Genomic DNA, 27,986 nt, shown 5'->3' with positions numbered 1-27,986 from the left:
CCCAGGCTTTTTTTTTTTTTTTTTTTTTTTTTTGAGTCAGAGTCTCGCTCTGTCGCCCAGGCTGGAGTGCAGTGGCCGGATCTCAGCTCACTGCAAACTCCGCCTCCCGGGTTTACGCCATTCTCCTGCCTCAGCCTCCCGAGTAGCTGGGACTACAGGCGCCCGCCACCTCGTCCGGCTAGTTTTTTGTATTTTTTAGTAGAGATGGGGTTTCACTGTGTTAGCCAGGATGGTCTCGATCTCCTGACCTCGTGATCCACCCCTCTCGGCCTCCCAAAGTGCTGGGATTACAGGCTTGAGCCACCGTGCCCGGCCCTTTTTTTTTTTTTTTTTTTTTAATCTGGTAGAGTAACACTTCTAATGTTGTCAACTGTTAAGATATTTAATATCTGAGAAGACACAGAGTTCAATATTAAATATCTTAACAGCTAACAACATTGAAAGAGTTACTCTACCAGGCTCTTACAAAGAAACATAAGATTTGGGTTTGAAAACAAAACAAAACAAAACACCCACACAAAATACAAAAGTAGGCCAAGAATGGTAACCGGTGCCTGTAATCCCAGCTACTTGGGAGGCTGTGGCAGGAGAATCGCTTGAACCAGGGAAGTAGAGGTTGCAGTGAGCTGAGATTGTGCTACTGCACTCTAGCCTGGACAACAAGAGCAAGACTTCATCTCAAAAAAAAAAATAAAATAAAAGGCCGGCCACAGTGGCTCACACATGCAATCCTAGCACTCTGGGAGGCCGAGATGGGTGGATCACTTGAGTTCAAAAGTTCGAGACCAGCCTCACCGACATGATGAAACCTTGACTCTACTAAAAATACAAAAATTAGCTGGGTATGGTGGCGGACGCCTGTAGTCCCAGCTACGTGGGAAGCGGAGGCAGGAGAATTGCTTGAACCCGGAAGGCGGAGGCAGGAGAATCCCTTGAATCTGGGAGGCAGAGGCTGCAGTGAGCCGAGACGGTGCCACTGCACTCCAGCCTGGATGACAAGAGCAAACCTGTCTCCAAACAAACAAACAAAAAAACTATACATGGAGATATGAAGAGAAACACATAATGGGGCAAAAAAAATAAGACCAACAAAAAAGGTTTATTCTTAGCTAAAAGTAATCCTTCCTCAGTATTTAATCTATCTCCTTTCCCATGAAAAGGCAGCTAAAGGAAATAACACATCATGTTTTAAAGGCCAGGCCAATGGCTCATACCTGATGTCCACTCTAAGCTTAGGATAATACTGAGACACATATTTCCTGATGAGACTGTAGGAAGCTTCTTTAGGTTCACAAAGGCGAGTAAAGGCCAGTGGGAGGACATCCTCCAATTTTACTTGTGGTTCTGGATCCACTGCAGAACTCCTATTCTGAAAAGTAATTATCAAAAATTATGATCATTATAGAATGTAAATGCTTCTACATACAACTCAAGGGTTTTCCTCAGTTGATGATCAAATTTGTCAATTTTGTGGCAACTTCTTTGATATAAAATTTTCCACTGAGAGCATTAAAAATACATATAAAAGTTGGGTGTGGTGGCTCACACCTGTAATCCCAGCACTTTGGGAGGCCAAGGTGGACAGATCACTTGAGGTCAGGAGTTCAGACCAGCCTGGCCAACATGGTGTAACCCCCCTCTACTAAAAATATAAAAATTAGCCAGGCATGGTAGCCTGTAATCCCAGCTACTCGGGAGGCTGAGGCACAAGGATTGCTTGAATCCAGGAGGTGGAGATTGCAGTGATGCAAGACAGAGCCACCACACTCCAGCCTGGGTGACAAGTGAGACTCCATCTCAAAAACAAACAAAAAAAAAAAACAACAAAACAAGAAAAGCAGCCAGGCGTGGTGGCTCATGCCTGTAATCCCAGCACTTTGGGGTGCTGAGCTGGGCTGATTACCTGAGGTCACAAGTTCGAGACCGGCCTGACCAACGTGGTAAAACTCTGTCTCTAATAAAAATACACAATTAGCCAGGACTGGTGGCATGCACCTGCAATCTCATTTACTCGGGAGGCTGAGGCAGGAGAACCACTTGAACCCGGGAGGCAGAGGTTGCAGAGAGCCGAGATTGCACCATCGCACTCCAGCCTGAGCAACAAGAGCAAAACTCCGTCTTAAAAAACAAAAAAAACACATAAAAGTAAAAAGGAGTGTAGACTTTAAAGGTCCTAATTTATGAAGTGCAGCACCAGAAAGTAATGCATAAAGTTCATTTTGAAAGTGTTTGAAAACTCTATGAAAAAAGGATAAAAAGCTTCAGAGTCGTAAAAAAAAAAAAAAAAAAAAGTTTAGAAAAACATTATTTCAATTTCTGATATAAACGAGTACAAGACATTTCACTTTATTATTGCAGAAATACTTTACACAAATGAAATTATACGTGTTGGGGAGAAGAACATTAGTATTTACAAAAACTGGAAGAAAAATTAGATCTGGGTAGTTTTTGGGTATAGTATTCAGTAAAAATGTACTTTTAGGCTGGGCACAGTGGCTCATGTCTATAATCCCAGCATGCTGGGAGGCCGAGGCAGGCAGATCACCTGAGGTCAGGAGTTGGAGGCCAGCCTGGCCAACGTAGTGAAACTCCGTCTTTACTAAAAATACAAACATTAGCTGGGCATGGTGGCACATGCCTGTAGTAGTCCCAGCTACTGGGGAGGCTGAGGCAGGAGAATCGCTTAAATCCTGGAGGCGGAGGTTGCAGCAAGCCAAGATCGTGCCACTGCACTCCAGCCCGGGCAATAGAGCAAGACTCTATCTTAAAAAAAACAAAAACAAAAAAACTCTTATATCTTCTCTAGTTTAAAAGATACTTCACAAAAAGCAGTATAATTCAGCCGGGCGCGATGGCTCACCCTGTAATCCCAGCACTTTGGGAGGCTGAGGTGGGCAGATCACTTGAGGTCAGGAGTTCAAGACCAGCCTGGCCAACATGGTGAAACTCCATCTCTACTAAAAAAAACAAAAAAATTAGCCGGGCATTGTGGCGAGTGCCTGTAATCCCAGCTACTCAGGAGGCTGAGGCAGGAGAATTGCTTGAACCCAGGAGGTGGAGGTTGCAGCTAGCTGAGATCACGCCACTGCACTCTAGCATGGGCAACAGAGCAAGACTCTATCTCAAAACAAAAAGCAGTATAATTCATATAGCTGCCCATAATTTAATGTAAGGCACTTAAGAGCATAGGCTTAACCAGGTTGGACTGCTTGGATCTGCATCCTGGCTATTCTACTCACTAGATGAACAAATTATTTATAACTTCCCTAGACTTTAGCAGAAAGGCTGAACTTTGCATACTGCCAGGCACACAGCAAACACTCAATGGATATTGCTATTTTTGGTAGCAGTAACAGCTCCACAGCACTCAAACTGTGGTATACATTGTCTTACCTTTCTGTTTCTGGATTTCTGAGGTGTTTTTCTTGATTTCTGAACCACAACAAAACTTCCAGAAGCACCTTTTCCTTTAACCTAAAGTAAATTAATTTTTGTTATTCTAGTATTCATAACTTTACATTAGGTGAAGGAAATTACAGAGCATGGTAATGCAAGAGCTAATGTAAAGTGGTGTTTACTTCTTCGGAAAAAAAAAACAACAGTCAATGAAAAGTCAAAAGACTTCAGATGAAAGGTCCTTTATGTACCATCTAGCTGATGTTGAGTAATACTGTACAACCCAGTTAACCCTCTGAGCTTTTGTTTTCTCATCTACAAAATTTTGAGAAGAATGCTACTGTGATACTAGGTTAAACAGTCTATTAAAAACTTTCAAAACGAAATAAAAAATCAAAACAAAAATGTCCTAAAGAAGGAAGGGACATAATCTCTTACGGAAAATAAGAAAAGCCCTCACTATCTTAAAAGCTCCTTGGAAAAAGTTTAGACCCTAATTAATATCAGGCCACATAACTTCCCATAGTTTACCAACGATACATTATTCCTTATGGGAAGGGTTATCTAACAATTTTTTGGCTGGGCACAGTGGCTCATGACTGTAATCACAGTACTTTGGGAGGCCAAGGTGGGTGGATCACGAGGTCAGGAGAACGAGGCCATCCTGGCTAACACAGTGAAATCCCATCTCTACTAAAAATACAAAAAATTAGCCGGATGTGGTGGCGGGCACCTGTAGTCCCAGCTACACAGGAGGCTGAGGCAGGAGAATAGTGTGAACCTGGGACGCAGAGCTTGCAGTGAGCCGAGATCACGCCACTGCACTACAGCCTGGGCGACAGAGTGAGACTCCATCTCAAAAAACAAACAAACAATTTTTTAGCCACTGCACACAATGCTAAGTTTTACCACATATTTCCAGGTCACAAAGCACTTTCATAAAATTTTAAAGTTGATTCACAATAGGCCAGGCACGGTGGTTCATTCCTATAATCCCAGCACTTTGGGAGGCCGAGGTGGACAGATCACTTGAGGTCAAGTGTTTGAGACCAGCCTGGCCAACTTGGTGAAATCCTGTCTCCACTAAAAATACAAAAATTAGTTGGGTGTGGTGGCCGGTGCCTATAAACCCAGCTACTCAGGAGGCTAAGGCAGGAGAATTGCTTGAACATGGGAAGCAGAGGGTGCAGTGAGCTGAGATTGTGCCACTGTGTAACACAGCGAGACTCCATCTCAAAAAAAAAGTTGATTCACAATAACTAAAGTCTTCCACAGCTTAGTTTTACCTACACTGCTATCAATGAGCGATCAAGCTGGAATGCTTTTAGCCTACTAAGAGTTGTTTAGGCGTCAACCAAGGGTGGTCAGACTATGTAGGCTACAGCAGGTCATAAACTAAAACATGAAGCCATCGCATAAGCTTTGCTGACATATACTATGTTACACAACAGGTCCTTGGCTCTAATAATCATATTAACTAGGTTAAAACCTTTTAGTCAATGATCATTCTGTTTTATTTTAGAGACAGGGTCTCTTTGTCACCCATGCTGGAGTGCAGTGGCACAATCATAGCTCACTGCAGCCTCAATTCAAGCAATCCTCCTGCCTCAGCCTCCTGAGTTGGGAGTACAGGCATGCACCCCTATATTTGGCTAATTTTTAAATTTTTTGTAAAGGCTGGGCATAGTGGCTCACGTCTGTAATCCCAGCACTTTGGGAGACTGAGGTGGGTGAATCACTTGGGCCTAGGAGCTTGAGACCAGCCTGGGCAACATGGCAAAACCTTGTCTCTACAAAGAATACAAAAATTATCTGGGTGTGGTGGTGCATACCTATAGTCCCAGGTACTCAGAAGGCTGAGGTGGGAGGACTGCTGGAGTCCAGCAGGTAGAGAGTGCAGTAAGCCAAGACTGCACCTCTGCACTCCAGCCTGGGCCAGAGTGAGATTCTGTCTCAAAAAGTAAAATAAAATAGAATAAAGAAATAATTTTTTTGTAGAGACAGGGTCTCACCTTGCTATGTTGCCCAGGATGGTCTCAAACTCCTGGCCTGAAGCAACCCTCCCACCTTGGCTTATAGGCATGAGCCACTGTGCCTGGCCATCAGTGATAATTTTAAAGGCCAGTTAAACATCAGTTTTACATTTTGAGAAAGCTAGACTCTCAGCTCCACACAGCAGCAATCTGTTTTATTCAGTAACAGACCTTCAGGCAATTGGCACATAGAAGACAAGACATATCTGTGAAATTAAGTACTAGTTCAAAGTCCCTAAGCAGAGTTTAAATGCCTGAGTGGCACAGAATTCTATTCTGATCAAACAGGCAGTGGGTATAGAAAAAGCATAACCAGACTCTAAGAATGTGGTGAACCAAACTTTTAAAATTAAGACGTTAGTAGTTATTTCATCACTCTGGACCTCTGAAGAGGGTAACATATTATAAAGTTTATTCTAGCTTTAGATTTCTATGGTTCTAAGCCTCCATGCACTATGCAAGGTAAAGTAGACTTATGTCTGAAATCAACACTGGTTCTAGTGCTAGTCACATTTCACTCAGGCTTCTCTGATACTCCTAATAGGCTTTAATAGTTTAGATACTAATCAGTTAAAGTGAGCATATTTATGAAGCTAAAAATTAATACTAACAAGTCTATCATGTAAGTTAGGCTTGAATGGAAACAAACCTAAGACAAGGGCGATTATCATTTTTGTTATTCCTTTTTTTTTCAGACAGGGTCTCACTTTCACCGAGGCTGGAGTGGTGAGATCATAGCTCACGATAGCCTCAACCTCCCAGGCTCAAGTGGTCCTCCTGCCTCTGCCTTCAGAGTAACTGGGACTAGTGGCACATGCCACCAAATTCTGCTAATTTTGTATTTTTTCTAGAGAAGGGGTCTTGCTATGTTGCCCAGACTAGTCTCGAAGTCCTGGGCTCAAGTGATCCTCCCAACTCAGCCTCCCAAAGTGCTGGGACTACAGGTGTAGGCCACCATGCCTAGTCTCATTTTTGCTGTTTCAGTAGTAGGATTCCTTACCTTTTTCATGTTCAGTGCTACATGATTTCAAGCAAAAGCATCCCCCAAAGAAAAATCCAATTAAGAACAAAGCAAACTAGAAAAAAGTTTAAATGGCACCAATGTTTTCGAAACCTAGCCTCAGATAATTCAACAAGGTTAAACTTAAGGAATTTCATCATTATGCAACTTATTTTTTAACAAAAAAGACACAAAAAGCCTAAATGTTACTAACTGCAGACTTAAAGCTAATACACAGTGAAATGATCTTACTACTAACAATTGTGTAATACCTGTTTGATGACGCCTCTATTTAATTCTCTTTTCAGTGCTTGTTTAAGGAGATAACCCCTTCTCTCCAGCTCCAGAGAAGGATACTTATGGATGATGTATTTTCGAATAGCAACCACTGATGCACCACTCTTCTGGAAGCATGCCTAGAAAAGATTTATCAAACCATATATATTAAACCAGTTGTTTTTTTTATTAGATACAGAGCCTGACATATATTTTCAAAATAAATTATTTTGGAAGTGAACTTGATAATGGATGACAAAAATGGTAGGGAAGAATGAGCTTCAGAAGACTTCAGTTCATAATGGCTGCAGAGAAATAACAGAATTACTAAATATTTCTACTACAATTTTAAATTGTTCAAAACAGCCTAAAAGACCATACTGAACATGAACAACATTTTATGTATAATGAAGAACCTCTTTCCATTTTAATTCCATTCTATATTTAGAAGATGGATCTTTCGCATCAAAATGAGAAAAGCAGAACAAACCTATCACTTGCAGGATCACAGATCTGGCCCATTTTAAGGCATGAGCTTAAGGAATGAGCATGCCAGGACATTTTCCTGAAGGCTCTGTATGAATGTCAGCAGAGAGAAGAATCAAAGATAATCTAAACAAATGGCATAAAACTGGGTTTACATATGGCAAAGTCTTGAAGGAGAATTTTGGATAATAGTGAAGGTGTTCTATTTGAATTTAATGTGCCCTCTTCTATTTCCATCCTATTTTACTTATACTACATTTGACTAATGCACCTGGAAGAATGAAGTAGTTCACTGTGTCACAAAGGCAGCAAATACTTAATTTTTTCAAATGCTTAAAGTTTTGTTTTCCAACTGGTCACTGACTTGAAATCAAATGCTTTAAATTTTGAAGCACACAGGAGTAGCATCTGTCATTTATCTAATGGGCCAGTCCATCAATTTTGTACTGCCATAGTGTCTATTAAATGAATGTAGCACTTATTCATTCTCACTGAATAAGAACTTCATTGAATGTTTTTATACATTTTGACAACAAAGAAAAATAACTCACAAGTAGATGGTCCAGAAAAGATTGTACAACACGAAACAAGCTGTATTAATATGAGTCATGTAATTCAAGTCTATGTCTCTGAACTATTAATGACCTACTGAGGTTTACTACTCCTGATCTTACAAGAAAACACAAAGCAAATAAAATCAAGCAGAAAAGAACACTAATGCTGAAACAAATAATCTTTTGCTCCACCAATCTGACAATGAGATGGCAGTAGATACCATGATTCCTGTGTGATACAGAAAATGGTATCCATGGTCTGCAATAATTTGTCATATTGCATGGAATACACATTATCTATATAAAATCAATCAGCTGCATAAATATGCACAATTATAAGCAAACCATTCTTTAAGCCAAATTGATATCGTTTTAATTTTTTATTTCACTATTTTCAAGTTTTAGTCCTTTTTCCATCCTCACTATCATGCTGCTCCTTCAAACCCAGGCTGAGTGGTCATCAAGTGAAATCCTTGAAGAAAGGCTATACGAAGAACAGCGATTTCACTACAGTGAGGTGATCTAGACCAATAAAGTTTTCTTAATGAGGTGAGAGCATAAGAAGTCTTGAAGGAGTAAAGGGACAAGTCTGAAGGCAAACCCGTTTTCCAGTTTATATATGAGTGCTATCTTCTCGCATTCTAAGAATGACAACCAGGCTGCTCCTTTTTATACACATCCCCCCTTTTCTGGTTAAAATCATCTGTATCCCTGTCTCCCCAATCCTGCCTCAGATCCTAACAACAGGGTCCCTGAAAGATGGGTCTGTTCGAACTCCTCTTATCATCTGATCATATTAACTAAACAAGGCAAAATTAAATGAAAAGACTTATACAATAAAGGCAATGTCAGATTAGAAGATAACCTTTAAAAAAATAGAAAAACCACATCTAACGAAAGTCAATGGATTATAGCAAATCATGAATCTATGTAAAGACGGTAATTTTTGTAAGCATTCTGGAATGTCTAGGTGATAAAGCAGTGTTTACAACAGGGTTCAAGTGTGAAAGATATCCACTACCAAGATCAGACACTCAGCTTTACAAATGAACCTAGAGATATTTTTTAAACAAAAATTCTCAATATTTTTCAGTTACTGAGTCACAATTAGATGAATGCGGGCAAGGACTTTGCTAGCCTTAGTGAATTTTATGCCACTAGCAGAGGCACCCAACAGAGGGAAGGAAGTCTTTAAATGTTTGTTCAATGAATTAACATTTTCAGCCTTCAAATAAAAACTGTACTTAATCGATTAACTGAATTTAAAAATTCTAAAGTTAAAAACATTTGCTATAGCAAATGTATATTTAAAAAAAAAATTAAGTGTTCACCAAATGTAATTATATTAGAAAAACATGAACTCATAATGACTTTCCTCTCTTTAAAACTCTTTTAGGAAGCAGAGCAATAGTTATGTCTAGACAGAAATATGCCATTTTCAAATAAGAAAAAAATGAACATAATAAATCTAGGATGAATTGCTTGAAATAAAAACTTGCCTTAATGGCCTCAGTTAAGATTGCATCCATCTTGGGACGTGGGGAAGAAGCCATCGGAGTTTGTTTCTGGGCCCTGGCTAGCTGGCTGGCAGAAAGGGTAGCCCAGGAAGGAATTGTTTTTTTCACTTTCTTCTCCTTTTCTTTAGACTGATCTTTCTCACTTTAAAACAAAGAATTGTTATTATAGAAAATAAACTCTCTAGAAAGACGTATAAAGTCAGAAGGAGGAAAAGACCAGGGAGGGATAAAAATTAATGCTTTAATTTATTCACAGGCTAAGGTGATATGTACCATAAGCAAAATTTTACAAACAAGTCTTTCTTTAAAAACTGGGTACCATAAATGAATTAAAAAGGTATTTTTCTCTTAGGTGCAGAAGAGAGGAGTCACATAAATTAGCACTGGCTCAGTACGTAAGAGAAAAGAGAATTTTAAAATGCATATTAGTTAGCAACTACAACAGATGCAATATGGTATAGTGGAAAAAAACTCAAGCTCTTAAGTCAGAAAACCTTTGTCTGCATTTTCACTCAAACATTTACTAGCTAGCTATACGATCTCAGTATATGATGTGAGTCTTTCTCCTCAGCTATGAAACAGTAATATAAAACCAACTACTTCCCAAGGTGTTGCGAGAATTGTAAGAGTATGTTTATCAAAGCAATTTTGTAAGATTTAAAGAATTGGCCGGGCGCGGTGGCTCAAGCCTGTAATCCCAGCACTTTGGGAGGCCGAGACGGGTGGATCACGAGGTCAGGAGATCGAGACCATCCTGGCTAACACGGTGAAACCCCATCTCTACTAAAAATACAAAAACTAGCCGGGCGAGGTGGCGGGCACCTGTAGTCCCAGCTACTCGGGAGGCTGAGGCAGGAGAATGGCGTAAACCCGGGAGGCGGAGCTTGCAGTGAGCTGAGATCCGGCCACTGCACTCCAGTCCGGGCGACAGAGCGAGACTCCGCCTCAAAAAAAAAAAAAAAAAAAAAAGATTTAAAGAATTATATAAATTTTATTCTGAGTATGTAATAGTGCTCTGTGCACCTAACAGATGCATTAGAATATTTAACAACAGAGGATAGGCTGGGTGCAGTGGCTCATGCCTGTAATCCCAGCAATTTGGGAGGCTAAGGTTGGAGGACTGCTTGAGGTCAGGAATTCAAGCCCAACCTAGCCAACATAGTGAGATACCATCTCTATTAAACACACACACACACACACACACACACACACACACACACACGATAGTCGCTATAAATTCCTCAGACCTTAGCTATACTTATGAAACTCAGACAAAGAATACCCTGAATATTACAGCTAGAAGGTAGAGTTATTACTAAGTTATTCTTTTATGGTCATGTGCTGCATAACAATATTTTGGTCAACAGACCACATATATGATGGTCGTCCCATAAGATTATAATGGAACTGAAAACCTCCTATTACCTGGTTAACATGGTAGCAGTGGTAATATCACAGCACAACAAGTTACTCACTTGTTTGTGGAGACACCGGTGTAAACAAACCTACTGTGCTGCCAGTCATATAAAAATACAGCACACTGGCTCATGCCTGTAATCCCAGCACTTTGGGAGGCCAAGGTGGGCAGATCACAAGGTCAAGAGATCGAGACCATTCTGGCCAACATGGTGAAATCTCTGTCTCTCCCAAAAATACTAAAATTAGCTGGGTATGGTGGTGCATGCCTATGGTCCCAGCCACTCGGGAGGTTGAGGCAGGAGAATCGTGTGAACCTGGGAGGTGAAGGTTGCAATGAGCCGAGATTGCGCCACTGGCACTCTAGCCTGACTCTGTCTCCTCCCCGCCCCCCCCAAAAAAAAGCACATTACAATTATACATAATAGTTGATAATAAACAGCTATGTTACTAGTTTATGTGTTTAGTATACTATACTTTTTATCATTAGAGTATATATGCTTTCTACCTTAAAAAAAAAAGTTAACTGACCGGGCGTGGTGGCTCAAGCCTGTAATCCCAGCACTTTGGGAGGCCGAGACGGGCGGATCACGAGGTCAGGAGATCGAGACCATCCTGGCTAACACGGTGAAACCCCGTCTCTACTAAAAAATACAAAAAACTAGCCGGGCGAGGTGGCGGGCGCCTGTAGTCCCAGCTACTCGGGAGGCTGAGGCAGGAGAATGGCGTAAACCCGGGAGGCGGAGCTTGCAGTGAGCTGAGATCCGGCCACTGCACTTCAGCCTGCGCCACAGAGCGAGACTCTGTCTCAAAAAAAAAAAAAAAAAAAGTTAACTGTAAAACAGCCTCAAGCAGGTCCTTCAGGAGGTATTCCAAAAGACAGTATTGTTATTATAGAAAATGACAGCTCCACGTGTGTTGCTGCCCCTGAAAGCCTTTCAGTGGAATATCTGGAGGTGGAAGACAGTGATATTGATGACCCTGACCCTGTGCAGGCCTAGGTTAAGGTGTGTGTGTGTCTTAGTTTTGTTTTTTTTTTTATAGATATGAGGTCTCCCAATGTTGCCCAATCTAGACTCAAATTTCAGGACTCAAGCAATCCCCCCACCTCAGCTTCCTAAGTAGCTAAGGTAGCTAAGGCTACAGGCGTACACCACTGCGTCTGGCTTTTGTCTTTGTTTTTAGTAAAGTTTTGAAAAATAAAAACTTTTAAAAATAGAAAAAAGCTTATAAATTTAGTGTAGCCTAAGCATACAGTGTTTACAGAGTCTACAGTTGCACACAGTAATGTCCTAGGCCTTTGCATTCACTTACACTCACTCACCCAAACAACTTCCAATCTTTTAAGGTCAATTCATGGCAGGTGTCCTACAAAGGTATACCATTTTTTTATCTTTTATATCATATTTTTACTGTACCTTTTCTATGTTTAAATACTTACCACTGTGTTATAACTGCCTACAGTATTTAGTACAGTAGCATGCTGTACAGGTTTGCAGCCTAGGAGCAACAGACTATCCCATAAAGCCTAGTTATGTAGTAGGCTGTACCATGTAGGTTTGTGTAAGTACGCTTTATGATGTTGGCATGATGATGAAATCGCCTAAAGATGCATGTCTCAGAATGCATACTCATTGTTAAGCAATGCATGACTCTATTTAAAAGTAATTTCTAACTGACCAATTATGAAAAGAGTAGAATGAATACTACCAGCTCTCCTGCAAAAAAAAAAAAAAATTAAAAATTAAAAAGTAACTGCCATCACCTTACATAGATACATATCAACAGCAAATTTTACTTTCAGATTCTCAAAGTCAATTCTCCAACTGAATACTTCTTCAAACATATATAGACTTTTAGGTCACACTACCAATGGCTTGATACAGACTAATGCCTTCTAACAAAAGCACACAAAAGCAACCCACTCCTGGCACAGAGGTAGGAATAAAATAGTGAAGTGTCTAAGTGTCTTCTAGGTCAGATTTTTATAATTATGTTTCATTTCTTATTGAAGTCTTGCCAATGCTTAAAATATCAGATACTCCCACAATAAATTACAAGCTCAAAAACATATTCCGAAGTCAATGACAAAGACTTTTGGATCATTCAAACCATTGTGTTCTGCTAACTACAACATACTCTAACAGGTCATACAACTATATAATAAACCTATTTCAAATGGTAATTTTAAAAATTAAATCCAAATAGCAAATACCTAGCATAAGCCAATGTTATAACACTTTAAAACAATCTGATCTAACGTCCTTTTACACATTCTTCAAATACAAATAGCAAGAAGACATAACTCCTTACTCCTTTTTGGTTTCCTCAGAAGACTTATTTTCTTCTTTCTCTTCATTCTCAGGTTCCCCCTTTGGCTGCTCTGCCTCACTCGAAGTAGCAGGTGGAGTTTCATTCTCTTGTTCTTCTACAGTGGAGACAGATTCCTCTGAACTTATGTCTGGTTCTAAAAAATCAGGTGAGCAGAATTGCGTAAGCAGATGTATTCCAATCTGAGTCAATAAAAGGGTAAAAGTTTATCTTATTAAACGGACCAGCTGAAGTCTCGAATTAACAAATGAATTCTAGGCCGGGCACGGTGGCTCAAGCCTGTAATCCCAGCACTTTGGGAGGCCGAGGCGGGCGGATCGCGAGGCCAGGAGATCGAGACCATCCTGGCTAACACGGTGAAACCCCGTCTCTACTAAAAAAATACAAAAAACTAGCCGGGCGAGGTGGCGGGCGCCTGTAGTCCCAGCTACTCGGGAGGCTGAGGCAGGAGAATGGCGTGAACCCGGGAGGCGGAGCTTGCAGTGAGCTGAGATCCGGCCACTGCACTCCAGCCCGGGCGACAGAGTGAGACTCCGTCTCAAAAAAAAAAAACAAATGAATTCTAGAATGAAAACAAATGACCACTAATGTAGTTTTCCTACATTCTTTATGTCACTCAAGTTGCCTGGTCAGGTGGTTATCTATTATTAGAAAAATAGATAGACCAGGAAATTACATAGAAAGGAAAACTCATTTCATCCCAAATCATTTAATTATTCTACTTTGCAATATTCATCAAACTTATAATTAAGAAATTAGCCATTTTATAATTCAACAGTCAAACCTCAGAGAGTAAGTAATAAAAAACTCAAGTATTCTTCAAGAGGATGACTGAAGCAACAGTAGAAATATGAGAGAGGAACATAGAGGTCTGCTGTTATTTGTGCCTTTCCTTCACAGCATGTCTCTGAGCAGCTACTATAAAACACAGAACCCCAGGCACTGGTTATGCAGGGACTTCAGAGAACTCCAAAAACAACAAAAAACAAACAAACAAAAAATGACACACACACACACACGAAAAAGGATTCCAGGGAGGCCAAGGCGGGCGGATCACAAGGTTAGGAGATTGAGACCACGGTGAAACCCCAACTCTACTAAAACTACAAAAAATTAGCTGGGCGCTGTGGCGGGTGCCTGTAGTCCCAGCTACTCAGGAGGCTGAGGCAAGAGAATGGCATGAACCCGGGAGGCGGAGCTTTGCACTCCAGCCTGGGCGACAGAGCAAGACTCCGTCTCAAAAAAAAAAAAAAAAGAAGAGGACTCCAGTGGCAAGCATATACTTCAAACCAAAGTATATGCTTGAAGAATTTGATCATTTAAATTATGTGAACTACTTATTGCAATAATGACAAGGACTTCTTTTTGGCCTTCACATAAAGAGAATTTTAAAATGCCACTTCTTTCTTAAAACCAAATCGCACAAGTACAATTCTAACACTTATACTAAGCGAGTGATTTCCATCTTCCTTTGGCCTTCTCTGCTTCTAAAATTGTTTTCCATATGCTTAGGATCACAAAGTATTATGGACAGAACTTCATTATAACAATGGTATCTGGGGATAAAGATAGTAACTGCATTTAGGTTTTTCAAAATAAAATGTATTTTTCATCATGATATATCTTTTACTGCCCCTCACGCCAACAACTTGACCTAAATGGCTGCATGGGCAAGAATTTACTATTAGTCATGTTTATTTATGCTTTGTCTTATTCTAAAAAAGATGAAAAGCTAAGAATCATTCACGGGTTTTACTCTAATAAGTCTTATAAATTTAATTTTACATTATTTTCTCTTCTCAAGAGTAACTGCTCAAGAGTTATGGCTTAATAAAGTTCAGTCACTCAACCGATATTGAATATGTAGTTTGTGTAAGACTGTTTCCAACTCACTGAACTGTCCGTTTCTGGGTAAAATGTAGAGTTTATAAAATTTAAAATGAGTGAAGTCTAATTTCTATGTACAAAATACTATGTACAAAATGGGATAGAGAGAAGATTAAACATACAACTTGTGAAGTGACACTGTGTCTTCATAAACTCTTGGTTGACTTTTCTAATACTTTACATCTGAACCCTCTGGCACGTATTCTGAAAACTGATGTTATTAGTGATTTAGTGGCTTCAGCTGGCTGTTAAACATGGATTAAGATGGACCACCAAGTGGCTTATCCCAGTGCTGGACAAGATAACCTATCTTCACCTTACCAGCACTCATTTACTTTTTCAAATATTCGGATTCTCATGTTTCTTAACTGCCTTAGGCTAGGGTGCGCAAATTGCTTATAGCATTCATCAAAAAATCCAGGCTTAGCCAGAAAAAAAGAGTATATTGACTCATTATTGATGTCTGTCCTGATGCACCACGGGATACAGGAAACAAGGATGCACGTATTTTCTATTCTTTTTTTTTTTTTGGAGACAGTTTCCCCTGTTGCCCAGGCTGGCATACAATGGCGTGATCTCAGCTCACTGCAATCTCTGCCTCCTGGGCTCAAGCAATTCTTGTGCCTCAGCCTCCTGAGTAGTAGAGGTTACAGGCATGCACCACCATGCCCAGATAATGTTTGTAATTTTAGTAGAGACGGGGTTTCACCATGATGGCCAGGCTGGTCTCGAACTCCTGACCTCAGGCGATCTACCCACCTTGGCCTCCCCAAAGTGCTGGGATTACAGGCGTGATGTGCCCGGCCCTCTATTCCTAATACATGCTAGTCAGCAAATAATTGATTCTAACAGCCACAACAGAGGCAGCACAGTGTGCTCATCCCTGAAAAACTTGAGATAAAAGGCAAGAGAGAAAAGAAAAAAGGGAAAAGGAAAAAAAACCAAAAAGATCATGAGAAGAAAAATAAAGACGGGAAAAGGAGAAGAGATGGTTACAGATGCCATAAAGGAGCACTAGTACTCCATATTGATGCGTCTATGTTTCTTTCCATTTGTTATGCTCCCACCACTGACTGGCCAATCTTTTCTCTAGAGATACCTGTTACAGATCAACAGATCACCATTTGCTTCTCTTAAGGCCTCAGATGATTTCTGGATGAACTTTCCACATCTACCCTAAAGGCTCACGTTTTTCATTCTCCTACACTGCATTCATCCCCATGACACTTTATGTCCAGAATGCTACTCTTTGGCCATTCCTGTCATCCCCAACCATTTTTCTGTTTTTAATTCCAACATATCATTTTCACCTTCCAAAAATCTTTACAGAGAAGATGAAATCTTACTTTGTCCTCATGGTCTGACAATGACTTACCAATAGCTACTGATTCTCTCTCTAAATGTTTCCCCAAAACACTTAGCCACGAAAAAAGAATTATTAAGTTCAAAGGAATTTATGGGACACTCCAAATTGCAGTATAACTTTTGATGTTTTAGGTTGTGTCACCATTTTACTTTACCTGGCTTTTCTTCCTCCCCTTCAGCAAGCTTGCTTTTGGGAGGAGTTTCCCGGGTAGAATTCACAGTTCGACGAATCGGCATGGTGCTATCTTCTACCTTCTAAGAAAAGAGATGGCCATAATCAAACAAGCATTTAAAAATTGTGTTATCTCTTTTTCAAAGGGGGCATAACTGTGTCACAGAAGATGTAAGAATTCTTCAAGTCGACTCCAGGATCTGATGCAAATTACTTTTAACAAGTTTTTTTGAAGTGAAATATGATTTTTAAGACACACTTTTTAAAGTATGTTATTTTAGCTTGAATTTCAAATGGAAACACATAATTATAGTTGATTTGCTATAAATTTAGAAGGTTGGAGCTTTTCTCAGGAATTTGAGGGGAAAGGGAAGATGAAAAGAATGTGATTTTGTTTCAAATTCACAACCTAGACTCCCCAAAGTAAGGGAAGGAGCATGTACCAAGAAGGAGGACCCAGCAGGGCCTGAAGTCAGGGATTGATCCAAGAGTGAGCTTCAAGAATGTGTCAGCCCCTACCTCACCTAACTTGTCCGCGTGGATCAGCTGAGCTCCTACTATAAGTGGGAGTGCCTTAGGATGGACGAGTTCACCTTGAGACGTATCAGTCGCCATTTTAAATAATTTCTAGGCCCGAGTACAGGTTACACTCTGAAGCCTCTGCTGTTAACCACAAGGATTTTTCCTAATGGTTTCAGTGTGGTGAAGAATCAACCTAAAGCACAGAAAAGACCTGGTGTGAAGATTAACAGAAACAAAACTAAACTAAAACTTCTAAATTTAATACACATCCAAAGGGAAAAAATATAACTATAAAATGTATAGTTAAGTGACAGATGATTTGGTTACTCAGAAAGATAAAACTACTAAAATATAGAGTACATAAAGCAGCAACTAAGACGAATGCATAAGCCACAGCAGCTGTTGCACCTTCCGCATGAACAAAGACAAGGGCAAGGCAGCTCGTAAGGAACCTAGCCCCATCCCCTCCTGCCACCATCAGGAACTGAGGAGGACAGAATAGAGAGACTGAGGAGCAGTCAGTCAAATGTTAGTCAAAGATCAGTTTACAAAGAGAAAGCTTTTGTTGTCACTGTTCTCGAAAGGGTAGGAAAACTAACTGTAATTTTAAACTCTATCTCTATTACAAAAGTACTTTTTTTCCTCTATTAAGGGAAAACACAAGGGCAAAAATACTGCTGAATAACCTGACATTCTAATAACTTCCAGACCCATAGAAGCAAATTTAGACCATCACCTAGGAGAATAAACGTATGCTTCTAAGACTGTCATATTTTTAATGTAAGGAAAACTAGTACAGAAGAATATAATTAAATATTCAAAGATCAAAAACCCATGCAGTCACCCAAGTTTACCTGATCACTAACAACCCCTCTTCCCCAAAAATCTCATCTAAGACTCAATGACATTTTATACAAAAATTCCTCTATTAAAAAAAGACCACTTAAGTGTTTAGATCTCTGTGCTAATGAACTATTAACAATGAGTGGGGGAATGACAGTCATTCAACTTCTACGTTAAGCTCTAACCTTGTCTAAGAATTTAAGAGCTTTCAACTAGGCAAGTAACAGTCCCAACCTACAGTAACTAGGATAAATCCAGAAAATTGAAATACATAGGATGCATTCACATTTATAGGGAAAATATCTTTATGAGAACACCAAGAGCAATACCAGACTTGTCAACTGTCAGTCAGCTGCAAGCAAATCTTTCAGTCAGCTGAAAGAATTCAGTGCAGTGTAACACACTCATACGTAGTGAACTAGAATATCCATTAATATTAATTTTTTTTTTCTTTTTTTGAGACGGAGTCTTGCTCTGTTGCCCAGGCTGGAGTGAGGTGGCACGACCTTGGCTCACTGCAACCACTGCCTCCTTGGTTCAAGAGATTCTCCTGCCTCACCTTCCTGAGTAGCTGGGATTACAGGCATGCGCCACCATGCCCAGCTAATTTTGTGTTTTTAGTAGAGATGGGGTTTCACCACGTTGGTCAGGCTGGTCTCAAACTCCCGACCTCAGATGATCTGCCTACCTCAGCCTCCCAAAGTGCTGGGATTGCAAGGGTTAGCCAGCCACCCCCGGCCTATTTTTCTTAATCATAAAAAGTCTTACGCAAATCTGCTGGTATTTTTACATGCAAACATGATACGGAAATAAAACAGTATCACAATCAGATTATCCTTAGTAAAGTTATATTGCTAATGAATTCATCTTTCTTAATCCACGATAACACTAGCTAGGCTGGAAATGCTACAGTGAAGTCAACAACCTTCAGGAGCATCCGTTCATAGGAATCTTTAAAACAATATTTTCCCATTTGGCACAGTAGCTCATGCCTGCAACTCCAGCACTTTAGGAGGCAGAGGTGGGAGGATCCCTTGAGGCTAGAAATTCAAAACTAGCCTGGGCAACATTAGACTTCATCTTTACCAAAAGTAAACAAATTAAAATTTAAAATTACCAAAAGTAAACAAATTAAAATTTAAAAACAGGCCAGGTGTGGTGGCTCACACCTGTAATCCCAGCACTTTGGGAGGCTAAGGTAGGAGGATCACTAGAGCCCAGGAGTTCAAGACCAGCCTGGGCAATACAGACCTTGCCTCTAAAAAATAAATTACAAATGGGAATGGTGGCATGTGCCTACAGTCCCAGCTACTTGGGAAGCTGAGATTGGGAGGATTGCTTGAGCCCAGAAGGTTTAGGATGCAGTGACCTGAGATCGAGCCACTGCATTCCAAGCCTAGCTGACAGAGCAGAGCCTGCCTCAAAAATAATAATTATTATTATTATTAAAAAAAACACATACACACACAAAAGGGCCAGGCATGGTGGCTCACACCTGTAATCCCAGCACTTTGGGAGGCCGAGGCTGATGGATCACAAGGTCAGGAGTTCAAGACCAGCCTGGCCAGTATGGTGAAACCCCATCTCTACTAAAAATACAAAAATTAGCCAGGTGTGGTGGTGTGCGCCTGTAGTCCCAGCTACTCAGGAGGCTGAGGCAGAAGAATCACTTGAACCTGGGAGGCGGAGGTTCAAGTATGTACTCAAGTTCAAGAATGTAATACTTAATACTATATTCATTATGTCTGAAGAACACTTAAAACCCAGTTATTTGGGATAAATATTAAGAGACGTTAGGGCCGGGAACAGCGGCTCATGCCTGTAATCCCAGCACTTTGGTAGGCTGAGACAGGGGTCACCTGAGGTCAGAAGTTCGAAATCAGCCTGGCCAACATGGTGAAACCCCATCTCTACTAAAAATACAAAAGTTAGCCAGTCACAGTGGCGCACGCCTGTAGTCCCAGCTTCTCTGGAGGCTGAGGGAGGAGAATCACTTGAACCTGGAGGAGGTTGCAGTGAGCTGAGATCATGCCACTGTACTCCAGACTGGGTGACAGAGCAACACTCCATCTCAAAAAACAAAAACAAAAACAAAATAGAAATGTTAGCCTCATCTCCGCATTTCCTTAGTAAAAGTAAAAGTTGTAGAACTTTGAAGCTTCAATCTGTAGTACTTTCTTCATAATATTGGGTTAGTCCCAGCTACTACGCGAGGCTGAGGCAGGATAATCACTTGAACTGGGGAGGCGGAAGTTGCAGTGAGCTGAGATTACGCCACTGCACTCCAGCCTGGGTGACAGAGTGAGACTCCGTCTAAAAAAAAAAAAAAAAAAGTTAGCCTCAGCTCTGCATTTCCTTAATAAATGTCAAAGTCATATAACTTCAAAGCTTCAACCTGTAGTACTTGCTTTAGAATAGTTGGGTTAATTGGCTATTTAATAAAATCACTGTTCACTACAGAGCTAAGTATATGCAAGGTTAATTTACACTGCTAACATCACTGTACCTATGTTTTTTGTTTGTTTTGAGACAGGGTCTCACTCTGATGCCCAGGTTGCAGTATCACAGCTCACTGCAGCCTCAACCTCCCAGGCTCAAGCAATTCTCCCAGCTTAGTCTCGCTAGTAGCTGGGACTACAGGCATGCATCGCCATGCCTAGATAATTTTTCTTTTTTGTAAGGACAGGGTTTTGCCATGTTGCCCAGGCTGATCACAAACTCCTGGGCTCAAGCGATCCACCTGCCTCGGCCTCTCAACATGTTGGGGTTACAGGTGTAAGCCACCGCATTTGACCCAGTGTACCTATTAACTAAACTTTTTTACTATTGCACTTCTGAATGATGAGATTTTTAGGCTGCCACACTTGTTCCTGGCAGGACTCTGATCTGATTCACTTGCTGCATACCTGATGCCTAAGAACATACCAGGCACAGAATAGATGCTCAATTAATATTTGTTAAACTAAGGGATGAACAAATGGAACTTATTTGTGTTTTTCTTTTTTTTTTGAGACGGAATCTCACTCTGTTGCCCAGGCTGGAGTGCAGTGGCGCGATCTTGGCTCACTGCAAACCCCGCCTCCCGGTTCACACCATTCTCCTGCCTCAGCCTCCTGAGTAGCTGGGAGCACAGGCGTCCGGGTCCGCCACCACGCCCGGCTAATTTTAGTAGAGACAGGGTTTCACTGTGTTAGCCAGCATGGTCTCGATCTCCTGGCCTCGCGATCCGCCCGCCTCGGCCTCCCAAAGTGCTGGGATTACAGGCTTGAGCCACCGCGTCCGACCTATTCATGTTTTTCATCTTGGTTCTTATGTGTGCCAAAAACAGTCTGAGTTTACCTGTGGTTTACATGGTCCTCTTATGAGCATCAGTTCGTTTAGTGTTTGAACAACTACAAAGATTTGTTTTTTGTCAAGGGAAATATTTAAATTAAATCGGTTGAGACAGGGTCTCAGGCTGGAGTGCAGTGGCATGACCAGGGATCTACCGTAGCCTCGACCTCCTGGGCTCAAGCGATCTCCTCCCACCTCAGCCACCTGAGTAGCTGGGACTACAGGTATGCGCCACGACAACCCGACAACCCGACGGTTTTCCTATTTTCTGTAGAGACAGGGTCTCCCTATGTTGCCCAAGCTGGTCTCTAACTCCTGGACTCAAGAGATCCTCCTCTTTGGCCTCCCAAAGTGTTAGAATTACAGGTGTGAGCCACCATGCCCGGCTTTAAATTATTTGAATGCAAGCAATAAAAAAAAAGGATTGTAGAAATAAAAAGCCCAAATTTCAGTTTTAATTTATTCCCTCTAAATTAAGAAAAAGCGGCAGAAAAACGAGGAGTTTAACAACGTATTTCAGTTTACTGACACCCTTGATAATATGCATTTTAGGGAAAGTACTATAATTTCACATTTTACCATAAAACATATGTAATACATGTTATTAGTGATGCACTGAACACCTCACATTGTTCCCAATCTAAAGTCATTCGTTATACTCAGATTTAACGAGTCATGTCACAAAAAGAATACCTGTAATTTGATTGCTGGCACCATTTGTTTTTCATTTTCAAATTTAAATTATGTAAGCAAGCATATACTCGGTGTCTGTCTCGGGCATAGATGCTAAGCACACTACAGTGTCTCATCTCAACAAAATCACAATCTAACTCGGTAAGGAGTTAAAACTTTCATCTGGATATGGAGAGTTTAGCATACTTTCTCCACTAACTTCCAGCCCTACCATCTTCCAAGTAAGCTTAAAAACAAAGCCAAAACCAACCAACCAACCCAGAAAACTTTAAAATGTTACTTCTATTTTGAAACAAATCACACTAAACTTTTGAGAAGAGCAAAGAAAAATTTAAAAGCTAGTAAGTTTTTTGCCTATGCCAGGTTAAACAAAATTAAAGCATCTTTCAAAAATGACTAGTCACGTCTAATTTCACTCTAAGACAAGACAGTGTGCTCAAAAAGCCCCAGGCGATTTTTAGACGTTATTCCGAATTGGATTCTCACTTTCGATGCAATGCAAAGTCAGGAAGCGCAATAACACAGAGAACGTGCAAGCGGAGGCGGCAGCACAGTTCACCCGGTTCGGTCTCCGTACGGGAGAGAATTCTTTCTCAAACAGGTTAAGTGGCTGTCCCCGATCACAGCTGTCAATTCAGTACCAACCCTCAGATCCGGGGCTCTCACCTCACCACTCCTGCCTCCATCTCTTACAAACGCTCAGATGGGCGACTGTAACTTTCTGACGACCTACCGAGGCACTGCTCTCATTCAAACCCCACCGCCTAAGGTGGCCAGTAACCAGTTCTATGTTTCCCACCGGGGGAGCGAGACTCAAGGCCGCCGTCGCGGAGCAGCAAAGCGACAGCCAACAGCCCCGCCCGCAGAGGGCCGCGGGAAGGACGGCAAGAGCAGCGGAGACAAAGCGGCGAGGCGAGGCAGCTACAGGCCACAGCGGCGAACGCGCACGGCGGGGGAGAGCGCGGGCCGCCAGCGAGGCGGAGAAAGCTCGGACCGCGGACACCGACGGATGAGGCTGGGGCTCGGCGCGGTGACAGTTCGGGGCTCACGCTCGGCAGGGACACCGCGGCGCCTGCCCCGGCGACGGAAGCAGCGGCGGAACGCGAGCCTCAGCGCTCCGCACACTCACCACTGGGAGCTCCGTAATGGCGGCGGCGGGGGCGGAGAACCCGGGGGGCGGGCCCGCCGCAGCCAGTCACCGCCGCCGGCATCTTTCGAACCGGCTCCGAAAACCGCTGAGAGAGTGGGGTGAGGGGAGGGCGCGGGCGGGCGCCGGACCGCGGCGGGCCTCGGAGCATGCGCAGCCCTCAGCCAATCGGGGCAGGCGGAGGACGCCGACGCAGGCGCGCTGGGACGCAGGTTCGCACGGCCAGGGAAGAGCTCCCCCTCCTCCCCCAAGTCCAAACAAAACAAGGGCGGGAGCGCGCGCGCCGGAGGGCCCCTGAGGAGGAGTCCGCCAGAAAGGCAGGGGGCTAGGTCGCAGGGGAGGGGAACGGAGGGGGGCGGAGCGGTCGGGGCAGGCAGACAAAAGGCGCCACCTCCGGGGACCCGGGCGCCCCGCCCCCTCCTCTCCAGGAGCGGCGTCGGCGCCCCGGGCGAGCGGCCTCCGCCACTCGCCTTCGGGGCTCAGCGAGCCCGCGCCCACTCCCCGGCCGCCTGTTCCGTCCTGCGTTACCTCTGCGTTCGGCCGGTCCTGGCGCCCGCGTCCCGCACGGCCTCTCGGCGCCGCTCCCGCCGCCGCTAGTCGCCTCCGCCGCCGCTGTCCTCCAGTCCCAGCCGCCGAGCTCTGCCGCCCCGCCCCCCTGCCCGCGGCCCCGCGCGCGCCCCCGCCGGCCCCGCCCCCCGCGCGTGGGGTACGAGGGGGCGCGCGGGGACGGGCGGACGCTGGCGGAGCGCGGGGCGTCGGCGCGCGTTCCCGGCGCTGCTTGGTGGCACCCATTGGCTTGGCGTGGCGGGGCGGTGTCAGTTTCCTCGGAGGGGCGCTGCTTTTCCCCGCTAACCTTCGCTTTCTGTGCTCTCCAGGGCAGTCCCTGCTCTTAACTGGGTTTCCGCTTCGGCCACCCGTCCGCCTTTAGCGGGGCTCGCCTTTCCCGCTTCTCAGTTTAGGCGCGGCTCAAGAGCAGACAACCTTTTTTTGAAGACCGTAGAAGAATTGGAAAACTAGAGAGCGGAGAATTCACTGCCTGGCATTAGCTCCCGTTCAGTCTCCAGACAGTACAGGGCAGAGTAGTGACTCGGGACTCAGAACTGAAAAGTTGAAACGGCCTTTCCGAGCTCCCTAATCCGCACATGCTGGGAGAGTTCCCCAGAAGAAAACCATGAGATTAGAAGACGAGGGATTCCCTTTGAATTGTCATATTACGTTGCTATCAGCGTACTTAAGCAACGTAATACGAAGGAAAAGTGCAGCTCTTCAAAGCTAGTTTGGAAAGATTGTTTTTAAAGTTGCAGCTGTTGGGGGACAGGGGAGGGACTGGGTGAGAAATGTAGGGAAATACCAGTAGAATTGCCCCAAGCTTACAGTACTCAAACATGTGTGCCAAGGTTTATAAAGACTTACGACACCATTTAAGCACTCACCTGGCCTTGCCATTAGCATGATTTGTCTCACTAGCTTTCCCTGCCACAGCCACCCCACTCTATCAGTTCAAATTTCACAGCCACCATAAAAAATTTTTTACGAGGTGAGTGAATAATCATAATGAATAATCATATCCTGACGGCATTACCAGTCTTTAGTACTCTGGTGTCGTATTCCAGCTGTTCAGAAGGGGTTTTGGTCTTTTATGCCGTTCTTCATTCTGCTCACTCCCTTTGTTGTTAACGTTTCTGTTGTCTCCCTTTTCAAAGACTGTTCCATTTTTATGTATTCGTACATTTAAAACATCCTACCATTCTTCTTTTACCCTAAAATGTATTTAACCCCATCTCATGTAAGAAGCAGACTCAGATGAGAGCAAACTGGGAGATGTTTCCTCCTCCACAGATTTTTGCTAAAAAATAAAAAAAAATAAACTTAGGCCGAGAATGGTGGTTTATGCCTGTAATCCCTGCACTTTGGGAGGTCTAGGTGGGAGGATTGCATGAGGCTTGGGGCCAGGAGTTCGAGGCCAACCAGGGAAACATAATTAGACCCTGTCTCTAAATAAGTAAGTAAGCCAGGAATGGTGGCAAAGGCTTTTAGTCCCAGCTACTTGGGAGGCTGAGGCAGGAGGATCGCTGAAGCCGAGGAGTTTGAGGCAACAGTGAGCTATGATCACCACTGCGCTCCAGCCTGAGAGAGCAAGACCCTGTCTTAAAAAAATCTTGGTGGGGCACGGTGGCTCATGCCTGTAATCCCAGCACTTTGGGGGGGGGTCTAGGTTCCCAAAAGGAGGATCTTTTTAGCCCAGGAGGTTTAAGACCACCCTGGAGCAACATGGAGAAACCCCATTTCTATACATGATAAAAATACTAGGCTGGGAATCTAGCCTGTAATCCCAGCACTTTGGGAGGCCGAGGCAGGCAGATCATGAGGTCAGGAGATCCAGACCATCCTAACACGGTGAAAGCCTGTATCTACTGAAAATACAAAAAATTAGCCGGGCATGATGGCATGAGCCTGTTGTCCCAGCTACTCGCAGGAGGCTGAGGAAGAAGAATCACTTGAACCCAGGAGAAGGAGGTTGCAGTGAGCCAAGATAGCGCCACTGCACTCCAGCCTGGGTGACTGAGCGAGACTCTGTATATATATAAAAAAAAATTAGCTGGGCGTGGTGACACACACCTGTGGTCACCTACATGGGAGGCTGAGATGGGAGGATCACTTAAGCACAGATGGTCGAGGCTGTAGTGAGCCGTGGTGGTGACACTACACTTCAGCGTGGGCAACAAGGTGTTCCAAAAATCAATCAAGCTGGAGTGTTGTGGCTCATGCCTGTAATCCCAGCACTTTGGGAGGCCTAGGTCAGGAGTTCAAGACCAGCCTGGCCAACATGGTGAAACTCTGTCCCTACTAAAAATACAGAAATTAGCCGGGCATGTGGCACATGCCTGCAATCCCAGCCACTTGGGAGGCTGAGGCAGGAGAACCCCTTGAACCCAGGAGGCGGAGGTTGCAGTGAGCCAAGATTGCACCACTGCACTCCAGCCTGTCCAACAGAGCAAGTCCCTGTCTAAAAAAAAAAAAATCAAGGCTGGGCGTAGTGGCTCACACCTGTAATCCCAGCACTTTGGGAGGCAGAGGCAGGTGAATCACCTGAGGTCAGGAGTTCAAGACCATCCTGGCCAATATGATGAAACACTTCTCTACAAAAATACAAAAATTAGCCGGGCATGATGGTGGGGGCCTGTAATCCCAGCTACTCAGGAGGCTGAGGGGGGAGAATCCCCTGAGCCTGGAAGGCGGAGGCTGCGGTGAGCAGAGATCGTGCTGTTGCACTCCAGCCTGGGCGACAGAGCAAGACTCTGTCTCAGAAACAACAACAGCAACAAAAAATCAATCTTACTTTGTTGTTAACGACATGAACACCAAAGAAGGAAAAGTCCTGAAACAAATTTTTTCCACAAGAGAGTGCGCGTGCGCCGCACGCGCACACACACACACAGAGGCAGGCATTGAGGCTACCACTTACTGAAGACTGAAGCTGAATGTTTTCTACTTAGGGATCTGAAACTTTTATTGTACATGTCTATTAGTTAAAGCACTTTACCTTTGCTCAATGTAATATTTAGTATCTGGCCAGTTTTGATTTTTGTATGTACCTGCCTCTGAATCAAAATATTCCATAGGGGTATAGTTTTATAGTTTATTTCACTTGGCTTTCTTTAAGCTATACTAGTCACAGATCATTGAAGTGTGTTATGTAACAGGTGTTGTTTTGTTTTGAGATGGAGTCTCTCTCTGTCATCCAGGCTGGAGTGCACTGGCGGGATCTTGGCTCACTGCAACCTCCACCTCCTGGGTTCAAGTGATTCTTATGCCTCAGCCTTGTAAGTAGCTGGGATTACAGACGTGCACCACCATGACTGGCTAATTTTTGTATTTTTAGTAGCGATGGGATTTCACCATGTTGGCCAAGCTGGCCTTGAACTCCTGACCTCAGGTGATCTGCCTGCCTCAGCCTCCCAAAGTGCTGGGATTACAGGCGTGAGCCACTGCACCCAGCCAACAATTACATGATGTGTTTTTTTTTTTTGTAGACGGAGTCTCGCTCTGTCACCCAGGCTGGAGTGCAGTGGCCGGATCTCAGCTCACTGCAAGCTCCGCCTCCTGGGTTTACGCCATTCTCCTGCCTCAGCCTCCTGAGTAGCTGGGACTACAGGCGCCCGCCACCTCGCCCGGCTAGTTTTTTGTATTTTTTAGTAGAGACAGAGTTTCACCGTGTTAGCCAGGATGGTCTCGATCTCCTGACCTCGTGATCCGCCCGTCTCGGCCTCCCAAAGTGCTGGGATTACAGGCTTGAGCCACCGCGCCCGGCCTTACATGATGATTTTTGTACCATTTACTTAAACGGTAAGACCCACCTTGACAAGTTTAGAAGAGCAGGTCAGTTCTTATGGGGTGTATTATAGAAGGCTGCCATCAAAGACTGAGCTTCCAGGCACTGGGAAGACCCTCTCACTCAGAGACCTCTCACACTCATCAAAGACCCTGAAGTTCTACCACTCAGAGACTCATTCCTTTGGTTTAATCTTCACTTTCTTCTACAGCACCTAAAAAAATTTTTTTAGAGATGGGGTCTTGCTATACTGCCCAGACTGGACTCAAACTCCTGGGCTCAAGCAGTTCTCCTGCCTCAGTCTCCCAAGCAGCTGTGACTATAGGCAAATCACCTCTCCCAGCCATTCTTCTGTAGCACTTTTAAAGTGATAATTGAGAATTCCTACTTTAAACCTCTTTCTGGATGGATCAGAAGATAAGAACCCTGGAGGTCTGACTAGGGTAGGAACTTCTGGGGAGAGAAAGGAGTAAATGAGGGGCTGTCTGTGATGACTTCACAGTTCTGCCCAAGGCTATCCATTCTCAGGGAGTCCTTGCCTAGGGAGTCCCAGAAAGATGAGAAAACACAGTGGTTTGTGAACTAGGAGTGCAAGTGTTAAGAAGTCCTCACAATCTAATTTTCAACACCCATTTTTTCAGAAGCCAAGTCCCTGTTGAAACTTTAGCAGGAGACTAGCTTT

The 27,986-nt window shown here is 43.4% G+C and overlaps 1 protein-coding gene across 12 annotated transcripts in view; it reads right to left on the bottom strand.

The window, feature by feature from the left end:
- The window catches only part of HP1BP3 (heterochromatin protein 1 binding protein 3), a 47,510-nt gene extending 23,878 nt beyond the window's left edge, over window positions 1-23,632 (bottom strand). For 2 of the 12 annotated variants that reach the window (XR_004228624.1, XM_023219754.2), the window contains exons 1-8: window positions 23,500-23,632; window positions 16,953-17,148; window positions 16,417-16,516; window positions 12,992-13,145; window positions 9,245-9,404; window positions 6,702-6,845; window positions 3,394-3,474; window positions 1,215-1,369 (exon numbers count right to left, since the gene is read on the bottom strand). Coding sequence is in view for 11 of the 12 variants with exons in the window: in XM_023219754.2 (XP_023075522.1) it covers window positions 1,215-1,369; window positions 3,394-3,474; window positions 6,702-6,845; window positions 9,245-9,404; window positions 12,992-13,145; window positions 16,417-16,516; window positions 16,953-17,048 (890 nt within the window). In the remaining variant the exon portion in view is untranslated. Of the gene's footprint in view, window positions 1-1,214; window positions 1,370-3,393; window positions 3,475-6,701; window positions 6,846-9,244; window positions 9,405-12,991; window positions 13,146-16,416; window positions 16,517-16,952; window positions 17,149-22,818; window positions 23,288-23,499 lie in introns of those variants that run through there. The other 10 variants (XM_023219764.2, XM_023219757.2, XM_023219755.3 and 7 more) reach the window with 10 other exon arrangements.
- Between the last annotated feature and the right edge of the window lie 4,354 nt (window positions 23,633-27,986).

Source organism: Piliocolobus tephrosceles, chromosome 1, assembly GCF_002776525.5.
Source record: "Piliocolobus tephrosceles isolate RC106 chromosome 1, ASM277652v3, whole genome shotgun sequence".
In the NCBI taxonomy this organism is placed as follows: domain Eukaryota; kingdom Metazoa; phylum Chordata; class Mammalia; order Primates; family Cercopithecidae; genus Piliocolobus; species Piliocolobus tephrosceles.
Note: the sequence above shows the minus strand (reverse complement) of the source record. Positions and strands in the feature narration are given on the sequence as shown.